This window comes from Hevea brasiliensis, chromosome 2, assembly GCF_030052815.1.
Source record: "Hevea brasiliensis isolate MT/VB/25A 57/8 chromosome 2, ASM3005281v1, whole genome shotgun sequence".
NCBI classification, from domain to species: Eukaryota; Viridiplantae; Streptophyta; class Magnoliopsida; order Malpighiales; family Euphorbiaceae; genus Hevea; species Hevea brasiliensis.
The window spans coordinates 6,154,060-6,173,286 of NC_079494.1; the positions used below are offsets into that span (position 1 = coordinate 6,154,060).

A 19,227-nucleotide genomic window follows, 5' to 3' on the forward strand; every position below is an offset into this window, starting at 1 on the left:
ATTGATAAAAAAATTAAATAATTAATTTTATTAAAATATAAAAATTAAATAATAATTTATTTAAATAAGAATATTGTTTCTCACAATTGTCAAAAATTAAAAAAAAAAGGTTTACTGATGTAAGCGCTTCCGTCACTCGCTTCATCATTGAGAAGCCACGTTCAAAATTTTTTAATGACGAAGGAATCCTTTTTTTTATTTTTTATCATTTACGACTACTGCCCAATTATTCCATTTTATTTTAAAGCTTATTTTTATCTTTATTTTATTTAATTTAAAGTTTTATTTTAAAATTCGACATTAATATTACAATAATTTAATTTATGGGATTATATTAATAGATGTTAAGATGTCCAAAATGTCCTTGGGCTTTTGAGGCTGGAGGTCTTTTGCGGGGGCGAATGATGATGGTATTTTCGACTTTTGAGTTGCATCTTCCTGTCTGCTGGGGAAGGGAAAGTTGTGGGAAGCCAAACTCCAAGGGACCGCTCTGCAGTCATAGTCAACCAAAATCTTGGAAAAGTCTGGGGCTACAAAAATATTTTACTCCTCATCTTGGAACAAATTGCCATGACCAACCTTCAGCTCAGCCAATTCTTTTGATCCCCTTTGAACCTACAAATCATTGACCAAAGGGCCTAAAAATGCCCTGTAATATAAAAAATAAATTTTACAAAATTATATTTAATAATTTTTATAATTAATTATTAAATATATTGAATATATTAAAAAATAATATTTTTTTATAAAAAAATACATTTTTTATATAATATAAGAAATAAATTTTATATAATTATGATAGATAATATATATATATTAAATATATTTAATAATTTTTTTAATAAATTAATTATTAAATATATTAAAAATATTAAAAAAATAATATTTAAAAAAAAACAATTTTTTTAAAAAAATAATTTTTTTAAAAAATAAATATTATTTATAATATAAAAAATAAATATTATATAATTGGGAGAAATAATAGATGTCAACAGGGGTCTGGTGAGAGTATTCCGTGGATATGTGGCCCAGGCAATTCCGTAAATACGGGAAGAAACAAGTCTACTTCGCTAGCCTGCTACGCCGTCTTGTGTTTTAAACCCAAAGCTCTCTCGATTCTCAGCGTTTTCCTCTTTGTAAATCTTCGCGTCGTCACCTGAGCCGATTCGTTCTCTCTCCTCAAGAGACTCGGAAAAGCTCGGAATCTCCCTCCCATAACCAAATCCCTAATTCATTCTTTGTCAAGAATCACAATTGCGACCAATTTTGACTCTTTAATCTAGTTCAGAGTTTCAATTCCACCGTCCAGTCTCCGATTCACTGATTTCTTCAGTAGAAATGTCGTTTATTTGCTTCTAGGGCTTCCTAGATCTTCTTTCTCACTTTCCGAAGCAACTATTTACCAGATAGTTTTCAAGCTTATCAGAATTGCTGATATGGCTATTCGTGTTACCTTCTCCTACTCTGGTTATGTCGCCCATAACATTGCTACCTGCGCCGGCATCCGGGTTGGAAATTGCCGCCCCCTCCGCGAGTGTTGGGTTCGTTCACGCATATTCGGTTCTCCTCCCGTGCAAAACGCGGATCTCGAACCTCCTGCACCGCGGACGCGCGACTTCCGATCAGGATACCGGCGCCCAATCCAGAAGCCGAATTCCTGGGTAAAGTGTTCGGTTTCGATGTACAGTACTTTCGCCGGAGAGATATTTGGAGAAAACTCTAAGAGTCCGATTGCGGTCGGATTGATCTCGCTGATGAAGTCAACGGTTGGGATTTCAGCTTCTTCCGCCGTTTCGGGAATTTCGCCAATTAAAGCCGACTCGATCCTTCCCTTTTTGCAGGGTTCCAGGTGGCTTCCTTGCAATGAGCCGGCTCCTGGGCCGAAGAGTAGCGACGTGGATAAAGGAGGGACGGTACGGTATGTAATGAATGAGAGTAATAGTACTGTGACGTTGGAGATTAACGGGAAGGAGTTTGGCAAGGGCGGAAGCTGGTTATCGAAAGTGTTCAGTTTTTGCTCGGAGGATGCCAAGGCCATTTTTACGGCTGCCACTGTCAGTTTGTTGTTCCGGTCGGCTTTGGCGGAGCCCAGATCTATTCCTTCAACTTCTATGTACCCTACTCTGGACGTGGGTGACCGCATTCTTGCGGAGAAGGTAAAAATTTATACACCTTAGCTTCATTCAGTATTCATATTTGGTATGAATTACGGGGTACTTAACAACTGGTGTTCAAATCCACCTTATTCCAATCTATTGCGATGTTAAGATTTATAGATATATTCTACTTATGGTTCCTGCGATTGTTCTGTGGTTTGATTAAGAACTAGAAATGGAATATCGTAATAGACTAGCATAATATTATGTTCTGGGGTTGGAGAAGAAATCTATGTTATTCATGAAAAAGGTTTTCCTGATCGATTGTTGTTTTATAATTGAAATCCTAATACCTTTCTTAATCTATATTTATTCTTTGCTTTAATCTTGCTAACAACTTTGATTCTAGAACGGCTGCCTTTAGATAATAACTGGTATCATGCTTAGTATCACAAGTGTGTTTTCTTTTTCGATTGTGCTTTCTTTTTTTTTTCTTTTTCTTTAATTATGATATGATGGAATTTTATTGAAAAATTGGTACTAGATGATTGTTTGCAGTATGAATTGTTATCCATAGAAGATAAAATTGAAGGGAAAGGGCCTGTTTTATGTTGGATCAAGCTAAAAGAAATAAAATTTGTGATATAGAGTTAGAAATGATAAACTTTGCCTTTTCTGATATTGATATGAATTTTCCCCCTCTTTTGGTGTGTTAGGTTTCATACATTTTCAGGAAGCCAGAAGCTTCAGATATAGTGATATTTAAGGCACCCCCAATCTTGCAGGTATTGTATGGAATGAACTTTTAAGGTGAACATGATTAAAATTTTGCTCTTCCAAGACTTCAATTACTGATGGTTTCCTTGTGTGTTCTGTCCAATGTGTAGGAGTTTGGTTATGGTTCTGGTGATGTATTTATAAAGAGAATTGTTGCTACTGCCGGAGAAATTGTTGAAGTAAGGTTCTATATTCTATTTAATGATTCAACTTATTATTATTATTTTTTTATTTTTTTGTTGGCACTTGATATTTACATGCATATTCCTTTGTCTTCAATTTGCATGTTCTTGATAAGAAAAGAAACTTGGTACCTTCTTGATGCGGGGCTTTATTATTTTTTTTTTTGGGCGATTTCCAAAATAGTCCAAACATTCTCCAAGTGTTGTAACATGTTTTAACTTCCAGTTTTTTAAATATAGCTGCAGATTTAGTTTTTTAGATGTTTTCCTATTTCAGTTAGGACTAGTTATTTATTTTCCTATTTTATCTAGGATTTACAAGCACAATTACTGCTGCTTTTCACATGTTGACACAACATTTCTCAATAACTGATATATATATAAATGCTATAAAAATTCAGTAATGCTAAATGTGAAATTGTGTTGATTTTGCAATGTATAATATAATATAAGAATGTAAAAATTTAAGTTATATTGTACAATATAATTGAATTTTTCTTATATATTGCATATAATATAATAGTAAAATATTATATTTAATTAGAAATCACCTTGTGGATTGTGGAGAACAAATAGTAGTTAGTCTACACATTAGTACTTTGAGTATTGTGAATGTGTGTTCTATTTGAGCTTGACGTTGTTTCTGTTTTTCCTGAATGTTTATCATTAGACGTGGGCATCGTGTTCTGCAGGTTCGTGAGGGCAAGTTATATGTGAATGGAGCTGTTCAAGATGAGGATTTCATTCTAGAGCCACTTGCTTATGAGATGGAACCAGTGGTAATGATTTATGCTCTTCATTTATTCTTTTTTTTTTTTTTTTTGTCAATTGATTATTGTATTTTGTACCTTAATGTATTTGTCTTATGCCATTACTTGCACCCTATTGATTAAGAAAGTTATTTTGTTTGTTTATGAAGCTTGTACCAGAAGGTTATGTCTTTGTGATGGGAGACAATCGCAATAACAGTTTTGATTCCCACAACTGGTAATTCAAGATTCTGCAAGCCCTGAATTAATTTTTTGTACCTTGCATTCTAACATTTAGTGGTTCATGTTGTTTTCAGGGGTCCACTTCCTGTCAAGAACATTGTTGGTAGGTCGGTGTTTCGCTATTGGCCTCCCTCCAAAGTATCCAACACCATATATGATCCTAATGCTGAAAAGAGCACTGCTGCAATATCTTGATGCAATTGCCCTCTGCTTGCAGAGGGAGGATGGCGGATAATTTATTCATTCTGATGGTGATTTGATAAAGGATTTTGCAATATGTATCTCTTTACTGAAATCATCTTTTCAAAATCTTGCAAACAAAAATTGGAAGCAAAAAAAAAAAAAAGAACAAACAGGACATTTCTAGTTCTTTATCATCTTGTATTCTTTATTTGTGTTAAGAAGTTGAGATGGGCCTACAGGCTGTAGATTTGAGGTATGGAGATCTACAGGCTGAGCGCTTCTAGTGCATTATCTGGATGGTTGTTTTGTACTGGCCACCTTTATACTTGTACGGTCGTTGTTGCCATGGTTGAAGCCTGAAGGGGGGTTGAGGAAGCTTGTGACAGCAGTTTCAGTTGGTGTGGTGTTCGTCAGTGCTTCACAGCTTGATACCACTGGTCGGGCAGAAGGGGAGATTAATCCTTATTTTAGGTCATACAGGTGGCCGAGGGATATGAATATATGGCCTCCCATCTCAGTATCTCCAGGAGCTTGTGCCTGATTTCTAGATTCCTAGTCATGTGGAATTTGTTTTGTTCAATAAATAAGATCAAATTTTATCTTGGATTATTGCTGTAACTTTTTAATTGAATTCTTGAACTTGCACTTTGCGACTGTTGTTGTCAATAAATTGATGCTGGTCTCAATGAATTGTGATTTTTTGTTTTTTGGGTATAACTTAAGACTGACTATTGTTTTAGCCTTTAACGTGCTGTTTGGGGAATGAATGGTAGAAGGATGCAACTGAAATCCTATAGCTTGCATTGCATCTAAAGGCTCCGATATGCAGGCGGAGATATTCTATTCTGCCGTAAAATTCTCATTTAAGCTAATGGGTAAAATTTTGCTTGGATTTGATTTATAATGAACTTACAGTATTAAATATATGTGATTCATCACGGTGCTTTTTGTGTTTTAGATTTATAATATATTAGATATACGCGTGAAAAATTCCGTTGTGTTTCTTTTACACATTGCACATCACCAGAGATTTGGGCTGCTCTAGGTTTTTTTCATAAAATTAGGGAATTACTTAACACGTGACTATTAATAATTTTATTACTTTAATCTTTTAAATTTTTTAATAAAAAATTTATAATAGAAATAATTAATATATATATATATAATATAAATATAAATATGTAAAATTAATATATATATATATATATATATTAATATATTATAATCACTTTATAACTATTTATTATAATATTGATATGATAATTATTAAATAATTTATAACTTAAATATAATAAAAAATACTACGTGATAATGCTATAAAGAAGAATGTCATGTATTAATCATATAACAATACAATAAAAGATAATGTGACGTGTTAGACTCTTATTAATTAATTCAAATATTATTTTTATTATTTTTATCTCTTAATTTTTTTAATAAATATTTCATAATAAAAATAATATATATATATATATATATTTTGTATGTTACTAACTATTTATTATAGTATCAATATGTTAACTATTAAATGATTTATAATTTAGTTTAATAGAAGTTGTCATTAGAAGAATGTCACATATTAATACGTGACAATGTCATGAAATAGAATGAAAGAGAATAATATATATTTAGACTCTATCGCATATTAATCATGTCACGACCCAACCTATGGGCCGGACCGGCACTAGGACCTGGGCCAGCCTAAAGCCCCCGAGGCCCGTAGTAAGCCTAACTATTCATTAACCCAACTCTAAGGCCCATTTGGGCCCAAATTCAAGAAATCAAACGGACAGAGTCCGGCCATAAAATGGACTTTCCAACGGGGAGTTTTCGACTCACCCGACCTGTAAACACAATAAATACTCAATTGGGGAGCTCAGCTCACCCTCCACATATTCATCAGCATAAAAATAAATAGGAGCTCAGCTCCCTCATCCAATCCATCAAACATACATAGGATGTTAAGTTTACAGGTCCAAAATAATAAATTTAGTTTACAGACCCAAATCAAATAAACATTTCTAACACATGCGGAAATTCTAAGATTTAACCAGTTTATACAAACATTAGTAATCGACCTGCGAGGGAGAAAGCAGGTTAACCTCAAAAAATATCCTCCTGTGGCCTGTAAAAATTTTTGAACAGGAGTGAGCGTTCGACTCAGAGAGTAAAATATTAATTTTAACCATAATCTCTATAACTATCTAAACTAATGCACCCTGTAGAGTGAAATGCAACATCCACATCATTTTCACATCATAACATCAAAAAAAAGTAATTTGGAGCACTCACGCACCCTGTAGCATCAATCATAATATATGGGAGCTGATCCCCTATACAGCTCTCTTAAATCCAACTTGGTGCCAGCGAAGAACTCAAGCCGGACTTTCACTTAATAAACCAAATCGAGGGTCCCAGCGAAGAACTCAAGCCGTGACTACCCCTCGAAGGAGTCTCCCCAGCGAAGAACTCAAGCCGTGACTACTCGTCCTGTCCATAGTCCACACCACATCACACGCACGCCAACGCACGCACACTGCTCCAAATTACCACAACAACATCCATGGCACGTTAACAGTTATAAATGCAACATAAATCGTGCCTAGAGTTTAACTATATAAATATATGCATATAAGTGATGCATGGGCATGCTGAACATATAATAATATCGAAATTACAATTAAAATTAATATTTTATTCACAGACTTGACGGTGGTCACTGAGGTGACTGGGCGGAGGAAGAAGGCTGTCCCGGCTCACCTGACAATTTTATTACAATCATTTAATAAATCAGACTCAATACAAACAAAGAAAAAGACCAATACGTCCTAAGTCATGCCGAAAATCCGGCAGAGTCTCCCCTATACCTAGGACCTACCCAACCTGCAAAAGGGCTCAAAACACACTTCTATACTCACAATCCATATATCCACAACTCAATCATATCACACAGCCCCTCCTGGGCCCATTAAATCAATCATCCGTCACAATATGTAAAATTTCAATTTAGTCCTTATAATTGACCATTTTTGCAAAAACTGCCCAAATAAGCTCTAAAATTTCTAAAATTTTGCCCCGCGGTCCTTAGCAATATTACTAGGCTATTGCAAAAAGAATCATAATTTTCTAAGCTACCACGAATATTTTATGGATTTTTAATCCTATTTAAGCACTAGAAAATTATGAAAAAGCAAGGTTCGGGTTTACCTTTACCGATTCCGACTTTGGGGACGCGCTCGGGACGTCTGACAATGAGGGATAGCCAAAACCTCGATCCAATTCGGAGACTTTTCCAGAACAGTCCGTTCGCCGAAATTTACTGCATCCGGACAACTGTCGAATTTCCGCGAATTGAGGATACCTACAAGAAGCCCATAATACGGGGGTTAGTACATAAATTTTTCAGAATTTTCTAAGCTCATTTGATGCTCGGAAAAACACTGTGAAGTTCCGTGGGACCCACCGAAAAACGGTGTCGGAAAATTTTGAAATTTATATCCCCACGAAGCTCTCGACGTGTGGAGCGCTCTGGTACTCTCGGTTTTCTCGTGGGATTCACGGTTTTCGAGAAATCTAGCCCAAAAGTCGAAATGGGCTAAAAACTTTCCGAGCAAAAATTGGACAAACCGCTCGATGGATTTCAGCGTTCTTGGTGTCTATGGAAAGCTCTCGCCGAGTAGATGATTTTAGACACAAGACCCGGTCCAATTGGTGGCCGGATCGGCCGGATTTTGGCCGGGGAAGTCGAAACGCCGCGCGCGCGAGGGAGGGAATTCGCGCGCGGTTTCAGGCGACACTACCGGGCCGGGAGGTCGGGTGGCGCGGCCTACTGGGGTGGCAGGGGAGGTGGCCACGCAGGGGAGGGAGGAGAGAGAAAAGAGAGAGAAAAGGAAGAGGGAACGACACGCGCGGGGAAGAAAAAAGGGAAGGGAGCCGGTCCGATTCGATCGGTCCGATCCGGTCCGGTTCGATTCGGCCGGTCCGATTCAAGATACAAAATTTTGAATTTTTACTCTGCCTCGGGACCGAAAACGAGGTCCAAAAATTCCGAAAAAATTCCAGAAAACTCAGAAAAATTCGTAGACTCCAAATATATTTTTAGTTTTGCCACGTGGTCTTTAAATTAATTTTTAAAAATTATCAAAGTTTATATTTTCTGAAAATCGAACCCGATTTTTAAAATCCAAAAAATCTCAAAAAAATTCCTAAAATTTAAATAAAATTAACATACCAAAAATGCTCATAAAATTTAAAATTTTTGGGTGTTACATTCTTCCCCCCTTACAGAAAATTCGTCCTCGAATTTTACACAAGGCAGAATAAAGCACATGATTATACATTGAACAGATAAGGGTACTTGCTACGCATGTCCCGTTCTGACTCCCAGGTGCACTCTTCCACTGACTGACTCCTCCACAAAATCTTAACCATAGGGATTTGTTTGGATCTCAGCTGTCTCACTTGGTAGTCCACTATGGCTACAGGCTGCTCCTCAAATGTCAAGTTCTCTTTTAGCTCTATCACATCCAGCTGCAGTACATGAGAAGGATCTGGAATGTATTTCCTGAGCATGGAGATGTGAAATACGGGATGAACGTGAGAGAGGTTGGGTGGTAGCTCCAACCGGTAGGCAACTGCTCCAACTCTATCAGTAACCTCAAAAGGTCCAATATACCGAGGTGCCAACTTGCCCTTCTTTCCAAATCTCACGACTCCCTTCATCGGAGAAACCTTCAGGAATACATAGTCACCCACTGCAAACTCCACATCCCTCCGTCTGGGGTCTGCATAACTCTTCTCGCCATCTTGAAAGTTTTGATCGTTTCCTGATTAAAGGAACTACCTCTGAAGTGTACTGCACTAGGTCTACATCATGCACCTTCGCTTCCCCCATTTCTGTCCAACACAGAGGAGACCTACACTTTCTTCCATATAATGCCTCATAGGGTGCCATCCCTATGCTGGAGTGGTAACTGTTGTTGTAGGCAAACTCCACCAAAGCTAGCTGCTCATCCCATTGACCTCCAAAATCCAAGACACTCATGCGAAGCATGTCTTCCAGTGTTTGGATTGTCCTTTCGGACTGTCCGTCTGTCTGAGGGTGGAAAGCCGTACTGAAGTTCAACTGTGTGCCAAGTGCCTCCTGCAACTTTCTCCAAAACCGAGAAGTGAACTGGGGCCCTCTGTCAGATATTATGGAAGCCGGAACTCCATGCAATCTGACTATTTCTCGAATGTAGAGCCGGGCATACTGTGCCACAGAATATGTAGTCTTCACAGGTAAGAAGTGAGCTGATTTGGTCAAGCGGTCTACAATTACCCATATCGAATCATATCCTCGCGTGGTACGAGGCAACCCAGTCACAAAATCTATAGTGATCATTTCCCACTTCCATTATGGGATAGGGAGCTCTTGCAGCTTCCCTGACGGTCTCTGGTGTTCAAACTTCACTTTCTAACAAGTCAAGCACTTGGACACAAAGTCTGCTATGTCTCTGTTCATGCCATTCCACCAGTAGCTATCTTTCACATCATGGTACATTTTGGTGGAACCTGGGTGGATACTGTACAGTGTATAGTGTGCCTCTTGCATGATTTCGTTTCTGAGATTGTCTACATCGGGCACACATATCCTAGAACCTTGCACTAGGGCGCCATCATTGGCAAATCCAAACTCACCACCTTCACCTTGCTGTACTCTTTCTATGATCTTCATCAATTGTTGGTCTCTGTGCTGGGAAACTCTAACTCTGTCCCTCAAGTCTGGCCTCACTGAAAAATGAGCCAACAATACCCCCTCATCTGAAAGATCTAGGATTAAACCTTGATCCATCAACTCATGTACTTCCTGAATCAACGGTCTTTTCTCTGCTGAAATGTGCGCCAAACTACCAGAAGATTTTCTGCTCAAAGCATCTGCTACTACATTGGCCTTCCCAGGGTGGTACTAGATGGTGCAATCATAGTCTTTCAGAAGCTCCATCCATCTCCTCTATCTCAAGTTTAAATCCTTCTGTTGGAAGATATACTTCAAACTCTTGTGGTCGGTGTATATCTCGCACACTTCACCATATAGGTAGTGTCTCCAGATTTTAAGTGCAAAGACTACAGCCGCCATTTCCAAATCATGGGTGGGGTAGTTCTGCTCATGCCTCTTCAGCTGCCTGGAAGCATAAGCCACTACCTTTCCATTCTGCATCAAAATGCACCCTAGGCCAACTCTGGAGGCGTCACAATACACGGTGTATCCTTCACCACTCACAGGTAGTGTCAACACAGGGGCAGTGGTTAGACACTCCTTAAGCTTCTGGAAACTCTCCTCACAGTCATCTGTCCAAATGAATGGAACATTCTTCCTGGTCAACTTAGTTAGGGGAGCCGCTATCCTGGAGAAATCTTGCACAAAACGTCTATAATAGCCAGCTAGACCCAGAAAACTTCGCACCTCAGTGACTGTTGTAGGCCTAAGCCAATCGCCATTCTGACTTCAATTTTCTTGGGATCCACTTGAATGCCGTCACTAGAAACCACGTGTCCCAAGAATGAGATGCTTTCTAGCCAAAATTCACATTTTGAAAATTTGGCATATACCGTGCTCCTCAACGCCCGCAACACCATCCTCAAGTGCCACACGTGTTCTTCCTCGGTCCGAGAGTACACCAAAATGTCATCTATGAATACGATGACAAACGGTCCAAAATGGCTTGAACACCTGCTCATCAAGTCCATGAAGGTCTGGTGCATTAGTGAGTCCAAAAGACATCACCAAGAACTCATAATGACCATATCTTGTCCTGAAAGCCATTTTGGACACGTCCTCATTCCTGATTCTCAACTGATGGTAGCCTGATCGCAGGTCTATCTTGGAAAAGAATCTAGCTCCTTGGAGCTGATCAAACAAATCATCGATCCGAGGAAGTGGATACTTGTTCTTCACAGTCACCTTGTTCAGCTGTCTGTAGTCGATACACAACCTCAATGACCCATCCTTCTTTCTCACAAATAGAACAGGAGTGCCCCAAGGTGAAGTGCTCGGACGTATAAAACCCTTGTCCAAAAGCTCCTGTAGTTGCTCCTTCAGCTCTTTCAATTCTGCTGGTGCCATCCTATAAGGTGGCATGGATATGGGAGTTGTACCCTGAACAACATCAATGCAGAACTCTATTTCCCTTTCTGGTGGCAACCCTGGAAGCTCTTCAGGGAAGACATCCATAAATTCTCTGACAACAAGAACATTTTCCATGCTGACACCTTCTACAGATGTATCTCTCACCAATGCCAAATACCCTTGGCATCCACGCCTCAACATTTTTCTAGCACTAATTGCTGACACCAAATTATATGGAGCTACGCTCCTGTCACCATCAAAACTAAACTCTTCCACACCAGGTATGTGGAAATACACCTTTTTGTTTCTGCAGTCTAAAGTGGCATAGTGAGTTGACAACCAATCCATCCCCAGGATTACATCAAAATCCATTACTGGTAGAGGAACCAAGTCTGCTGGGAGGATCTTTCCATCCACTACTACTGGGCTACCCGGAAAAATCATATCTACATCTATGTTGTCGCTAAGTGGGGTAGCTACTGACAAAGGGCAATCTAAAGTTGTAGGGTTTCTACCCAACCTCATGGCAAACACAGGGGAGACAAATGAGTGCGTAGCACCCGGATCTATCAAAACACGAGCCTCATAAGAACAGACTAGAAGAATACATGCCACAACTGCATTGGAAGCCTGAGCATCCTGGTGGGTCAGGATGAAAACCCGAGCTTGACCCCTACCCTGAGTGGCGTAACTCGACATCGACTTCTACCTCCGACCGCCTCCAAATCCACGCCCCCTTGACCTCGGCCTGTTGGCATCGAATCGATCGGCCGCCATGTTGGAAGTACCCGGATACAACTGGCGAGGAACATTTGCAACAGAACCCTGTGACCCCATCTGTGGCTCACTGAAAATGGGGCATTCTCTAGCAAAGTGACATGGTTGGCCACACCTGAAGCATACTCCTGATCCCATCAAACAAGGTCCTGAATGTCCTCTTCCACACTGTGCACAAGGTGCTAAGGAGGATCCTGAACTGCACCAGAATCGCTGACTTCGAATCGTGACCACCGCTGGATCCGCACTCGTGCGAATCCTCGAGGTTTGTGTCTAAAACCACTCTTCTTGTTCCTACTTCTTCCTCTGTAATTGCTCTGGCCACCATTGTCCGGAGTACCCATGGAAGGGACACCTGAGGAACCCTCTGCTCTGTTTTTCTTTGCTCTCCCGCTGTCATCCGCAGTATAGCTAATCTCTATCTGTCTGGCTCGATCAACTACCACTTCAAAAGACTGATCAGACATCATGGCTAGGTTCGCATACCTCCTGTCAAGCCCCTTTAGGAATCTCTTCACCTTCATAGTTTCTGTAGCTACTGCTGCAGGGGCATATCTGCTCAATTCTAGAAATTGCAGAGCATATTCGCTCTGCACTGCCATTCTGCCTTAAGGCCTCAAAGGCCCACCGTCGATCTCTGAAGCTTTCTGGCACAAACCAATTGATAAAAAGTTCCACAAACTGAGCCCATGTCAAGCCCTCCATCCGGGGTAACACGTAGTCATTCATCCATTGTCTAGGCATAGGCCCCATGACATGCTGCATACACTCTATCGCCTTCTATCACCAATCAGACTGCACTGCCTGCGTCATAGAATCCAAAAACTGATATGCATCGTCTGACACATCATAAGTACCAGGCACCAACTTCTTGAAATTGATTATCTGTTTGTAAGGTTCTCCTCTTGGTGCGGTGGACTGCTGCTGCTGTGGAGGGTGGACCATATATTGTGCCATCATATCGATGGTTCTCTGCAACCCAGCGAGAGTAGCTGCCATGGGGTCCATGGGACCCTGTGTCATAAAGGACTGATCTTGTACTGGGGGTGGTTGCTCCTCTACTTGAGCAGCTCTAGGCCTCCTACCCCGCCTCCTCGGGGCAAGCGTCTCATCCTGTGCCGATATCTCGTCCGGCACATCTGGTTCTGGTGCAGTGGCAGCTCTCCTGCTTCTACGCATTTTCCTGAAATTCAGCAGCATTAGCCCACAAAATTCAAAACTGCACATTAGATAGCTCTATAGACTCATGTTTACACACAATATATAAAGCAGAAACTAGAAGCAAAGATGACAATGCAAGACGAATATGGACCCTATTTTTCCGCATGTGACTCCTAGTAGACTCTTCCCAACACTTAGACAATTTTTCCCTAAGAATCTGGAGCCTAAGCTCTGATACCACATCTGTCACGACCCAACCTATGGGCCGGACCGACACTAGGACCTGGGCCAGCCTAAAGCCCCCGAGGCCCGTAGTAAGCCTAACTGTTCATTAACCCAACTCTAAGGCCCATTTAGGCCCAAATTCAAGAAATCAAACGGACAGAGTCCGGCCATAAAATGGACTTTCCAACGGGGAGTTTTTGACTCACCCGATCTGTAAACACAATAAATACTCAATTGGGGAGCTCAGCTCACCCTCCACATATTCATCAGCATAAAAATAAATGGGAGCTCAGCTCCCTCATCCAATCCATCAAACATACATAGGATATTAAGTTTACAGGTCCAAAATAATAAATTTAGTTTACAGACCCAAATCAAATAAACGTTTCTAATACATGCGGAAATTCTAAGATTTAACCAGTTTATACAAACATTAGTAATCGACCTGCAAGAGAGAAAGCAGGTTAACCTCAAAAAATATCCTCCTGTGGCCTGTAAAAATTTTTGAACAGGAGTGAGCGTTTGACTCAGAGAGTAAAATATCAATTTTAACCATAATCTCTATAACATCTAAACTAATGCACCCTGTAGAGTGAAATGCAACATCCACATCATTTTCACATCATAACATCAAAAAAAAGTAATTTGGAGCACTCATGCACCCTGTAGCATCAATCATAATATATGGGAGCTGATCCCCTATACAGCTCTCTTAAATCCAACCTGGTGCCAGCGAAGAACTCAAGCCGGACTTTCGCTTAATAAACCAAATCGAGGGTCCTAGCGAAGAACTCAAGCCGTGACTACCCCTCAAAGGAGTCTCCCCAGCGAAGAACTCAAGCCGTGACTACTCGTCCTGTCCATAGTCCACACCACATCACACGCACGCCAACGCACGCACACTGCTCCAAATTACCACAACAACATCCATGGCACGTTAACAGTTATAAATGCAACATAAATCGTGCCTAGAGTTTAACTACATAAATATATGCATATAAGTGATGCATGGGCATGCTGAACATATAATAATATCGAAATTACAATTAAAATTAATATTTTACTCACAGACTTGACGGTGGTCACCGGTAGGGCGGAGGAAGAAGGCATCGCTCACTTGAAAATTTTATTACATTCATTTAATAAATATGACTAAATAAAAACAAAGAAAATGTCCAATACATCATAAGTCGTGCTGAAAATCCGTGAGTCTCCTATACCTAGGACCTACCCAACTCGCAAAACACACTTCTATACTCACAATCCATATATTCACAACTCAATCACATCACACAGCCCCTCCTGGGCCCATCAAATCAATCATCCGTCACAATATGTAAAATTTCAATTTAGTCCTTATAATTGACCATTTTTGCAAAAACTGCCCAAATAAGCTCTAAAAATTCTAAAACTTTGCCCCGCGGTCCTTAGCAATATTACTAGGCTATTGCAAAAAGAATCATAATTTTCTAAGCTACCACGAATATTTTATGGATTTTTAATCCTATTTAAGCACTAGAAAATTACGAAAAAGCAAGGTTCGGATTTACCTTTGCCGATTCCGACTTTGGGGACGCGCTCGGGACGTCTGACAATGAGGGGATAGCCAAAACCTTGATCCAATTCGGAGACTTTTCCGGTAACGGGTCTGTCTGGCCGGAAATTCACAGATCCGGACAACTGTCGAATTTTCGAGAATTGAGGATACCTACACGAAGCCCATAACACGGGGGTTAGTACATAAATTTTTCAGAATTTTCTAAGCTCATTTGATGCTCGGAAAAACACTGCGAAGTTCCGTGGGACCCACCGAAAAACGGTGTCGGAAAATTTTGAAATTTATATCCCCACGAAGCTCTCGACGTGTGGAGCGCTCTGGTACTCTCAGTTTTCTCGTGGGATTCACGGTTTTCGAGAAATCTAGCCCAAAAGTCGAAATGGGCTAAAAACTTCATGAGCAAAAATTGGACAAACCGCTCAATGGATTTCGGCGTTCTTGGTGTCTATGGAAAGCTCTCACCGAGTAGATGATTTTAGACACAAGACCCGGTCCAATTGGTGGCCGGATAGGCCGGATTTTGGCTGGGAAAGCCGAAAAGCCGCGCGCGCGAGGGAGGGAATTCGAGCGCGATTTCCACTGCTCGGGCGTGGCCGGTTGGTGGGAAGGTGGGTGGCGCGCCGGGTACCGGGATGGCGGGGAGGTGGTGGCCGTGGCGGGGAGGGAGGAGAGAGAAAAGAGAGAGAAAAGGAAGAGGGAACGATGCGCGCGGGGAAGAAAAAAGGGAAGGGAGCCGGTCCGATTCGACCGGTCCGATCCGGTCAGGTTCGATTCGGCTGGTCCGATTCAAGATACAAAATTTTGAATTTTTACTCTGCCTCGGGACCGAAAACGAGGTCCAAAAATTCCGAAAAAATTCCAGAAAACTCAGAAAAATTCGTAAACTCTAAATATATTTTTAGTTTTGCCACGTGGTCTTTAAATTAATTTTTAAAAATCATCAAAGTTTATATTTTCGAAAAATCGAACCCGATTTTTAAAATCTGAAAAATCTCAAAAAAATTCTTAAAATTTAAATAAAATTAAAATATACCAAAAATGCTCATAAAATTTAAAATTTTAGGGTATTACAAATCATATGATAATATCATTAAAGAGAATACCACGTAATAATATTATAAAAGAAAATACTACACTTTTAGACTTTATCATATATTAATCACATGATAACATTAAGAAAGAGAATACTACGTAACTAACTCTTAAAAATATCTTTTTATTTTATATATATATTAACAGATAAAAATTTAAATAAATTCATTAACTTTTTATGAAAGTCTAAATAAATTTTAAATAATTCTTAATATAATAAAATATTATTTTTTAATTTTAAATAATGAAAATATTTATTATTTTTAATTAAAATAAAATTGAAAAAATAAAAAAAATTGCGAACCCATTTTATTATTCTCTCTTTGATTCTTTATATTCTAGCGATGCGTTGCTGATGATCGGAATTTCTTCCTCCGGCCAAGACAAACAGGTTCTAGAAAAGCTCAAATCTATTGACATTCTTTGTGGGTTCGCAGAATCGCGGTTGATCCAAATAGATCTCCGTCTATCGACTTTTACTAAAGACGATACTGATATCCTCGTGTTCGCTGGAGAGTGTTGGAGTGATTGGCGGTGGATCCTGTCAATTTTCGTGTCCAAGGCAATGGCTAAGGGAAGAAGGTTTCGAACAAGAATACAGCGATGCACAGGACAAACATTTTATTTTTATTTTTAAAATTTTTTATTATAGTTAAAAATAATAAAATAATTTTTAATATTAAAAATATAAGATATTTAATTTTAAAATATACCATTTATATTTTATTAATGAAAAATTCAAAACATTTTTTTTATAAAAAATAAATTTATTTCAATTTAAATGTAAAATTTTGAATTTATTTAATGAAAAAAAAAATAAATTAGGCTTGTTTAAACTGATAAAAAATATTGAGGGGTTATCGTTCCAAATTGAATGTGGCAGAAAAAGCCTGAGATCCCCAACTCCATTGCCACGCTACATAGGTCGTTTATGTTGAATCAATGGCGATGATTCGTCGTCGTTTGCCCTTCTCTTTTCCCCTTCTCCTCCTCCTCTTCCAGTTCGTCCAATTCCATTCCCTACCATTTGCTCTAGCATTCCACCCAAATGATACCCACATCCTCCAGGTGCGTTCCTCAAATTTCTTCTCTTTTTCTTTTTCTAATTTCCTTATCTTGACTTCCCAATTGCTCTTATCGGGAAATGAATTCGATTTACCCATTTCAGGGTGTTTTGAAAGAGATATCCCAAAGGCAAAATTGGGACTTTGAAAGAATAACAACTTCCAAATTGCAAGTGAGCAAGGTTAGATTCGGTACTGCTCAGAGATATGAGTTCCAGATCCGAATCGGGAAGAATGACTTGGTTCTCAAATTTCCTGACGAAGTGGGTTCTTGGAACAAGTTTAACAAAAAAAGGAATGATTTTGGAAATTTTGTTAGGGAGATTGGCTCCTCTGCTGTACTCGACACATTCAAAGTGGAGGGTCCATTTGATTTGCGTGTCGGTGACCAAGACGACCTCTCCTTGTTGTTGCCGGTAACTCATATTGCTTATATATATGCCCTTTTGTGTAGTTTCGATCAAATTTAAGATATTCTGAATCTTTTAGATCTAGGGTTGTAGCTATTGCTTAAATACTCTTTTTATATAGTAGCCATGTAGCTGGAAAATGTTCTGAATGAAAGAAACTAAGCCCTGAGTTTAATATCATTTATATATTGTTGAATTTTGCTTGCATTTTTGTCTTTATTAGTGTCCCGGTAGGATTGACTATTAAGTGATAACTTTTGCTTGAGCAGCTTCCTGTTGCTCTGATTTTGGGGTTGAGAAGCTGATGGTTTTTATTGGTACCAAAGAACATGAGTTTCTCAAGCATTTCTTGGTATCAAAATGAAGTTACTTTTATAGCATTTCTTGAACATCATAATTCTTCACTGAATTATTACAGGTATGGGGGAAAATGGCTTTCTAAGGCTGAATAATTATACTAAAGGCATATGTAGTAAGGAATGAGCCAACATATCATACATCAGTTCAAATTGCCTTGCTTTACCTTTTCTCTGTTACTTCCATTTATGGTGAGGTGATTTGATTTTCTAGGAGTTATGATTAGTAGATTACTGCACCATTCCGTAGGAATTAAATGGAAAGATAGTGATTTTAATGCTTTTATGACTTCATTTCTATGTTGCAATTAACATCCATTCCTTAAGCTGTGAATTTCAGAATACGTGTCTATCTATGGCAAGTGATTTTTCAATTCAGTTTCTTATGTTCTTGTTGCTTGCTATCAGCTGAATGTTTCGCACAGCGGTTTGAAAAGGATACTAGTGGGTGAAGGCGTCACAGTAGAAGTGAAAGGAGCTCAAGAACTCTCTCTTTTTCACACTTTTGACCATAGTTTCATAGTGAATGGAAGTTTTAAGATTAGCAAGGGAAAAACTGGTTTCTGCTCCTTTTGGCAGTCATTGTGTATGCCATTACTTCCTATACACGTTATTGGGTCTGCATCGCTGATTGCATACAGGACTAGAAATTATGATGCGCCTGTTAAAACAACTTTATTGTCTGAAGGGACAATTGAATTACTACCTGCAAAATGCTACAGTAATAATGTGTATAAGAACAATGCTAGGCTCCATCATTCCTTGAGTTTGAAGATCAACATGCTAGGAAAATCATTGAGGAGCTTTCTTGGTAACATAATGAGACAAAATTGGGTTTCAGGCTCTCTTAGAGCTAATGCTAAAGCATCAACTATCATTTGCTTTCAGTTGGAGATAGAAAAGAATGTTGGAAGAGATGAAACTTTCGATGATGTGCTGGAAGACTGGAGAACAAAGCCAACAGTTGAACGGGTTTGGTTTGAAGTGATGGCAAGAATTGAAGCTGAGAAGTTGAGGGTCCTAATGGTTAAAAAGGTCAGACCTTTTGTTGCACTAGATTCAGTTTCATGGAGTAATTTAATGTATAATATTTCATTTACAAAATTTCCATCTATTCTTGTGCCTCCTGAGTCCCTAACACTGGATGTGAAATGGTAGGGCGGGACTCTTGTAAATAGTTTTGATTTGAGAATATTTTACATATCAAAGCAATGTACCTGTCATTATGTGCTGTCCCTTGCTTAAA

At 39.1% G+C, this 19,227-nt stretch overlaps 2 protein-coding genes across 3 annotated transcripts; both read left to right on the forward strand.

Moving 5' to 3' along the window:
* Window positions 1-1,015: 1,015 nt before the first annotated feature.
* On the forward strand, window positions 1,016-4,920 carry LOC110652260 (thylakoidal processing peptidase 1, chloroplastic). The gene is made up of 6 exons (XM_058133212.1): window positions 1,016-2,156; window positions 2,813-2,881; window positions 2,984-3,052; window positions 3,748-3,834; window positions 3,975-4,042; window positions 4,122-4,920. Exons 1-6 carry the CDS (start codon window positions 1,437-1,439, stop codon window positions 4,240-4,242), a joined length of 1,134 nt encoding a protein of 377 aa, XP_057989195.1. The 5' UTR covers window positions 1,016-1,436; the 3' UTR covers window positions 4,243-4,920.
* Window positions 4,921-16,965: 12,045 nt separating this feature from the next.
* LOC110652188 (protein TUNICAMYCIN INDUCED 1) lies at window positions 16,966-19,227 on the forward strand. Of its 2 annotated transcripts, none has more exons than XM_058133211.1 (3): window positions 16,966-17,219; window positions 17,320-17,631; window positions 18,870-19,227. In XM_058133211.1, exons 1-3 carry the CDS (start codon window positions 17,094-17,096, stop codon window positions 19,137-19,139), a joined length of 708 nt encoding a protein of 235 aa, XP_057989194.1. In that variant the 5' UTR covers window positions 16,966-17,093; the 3' UTR covers window positions 19,140-19,227. The 2 variants fall into 2 exon arrangements, with proteins under 2 accessions (XP_057989194.1, XP_057989193.1); XM_058133210.1 differs by having other exon boundaries at window positions 16,971-17,219; window positions 18,390-19,227.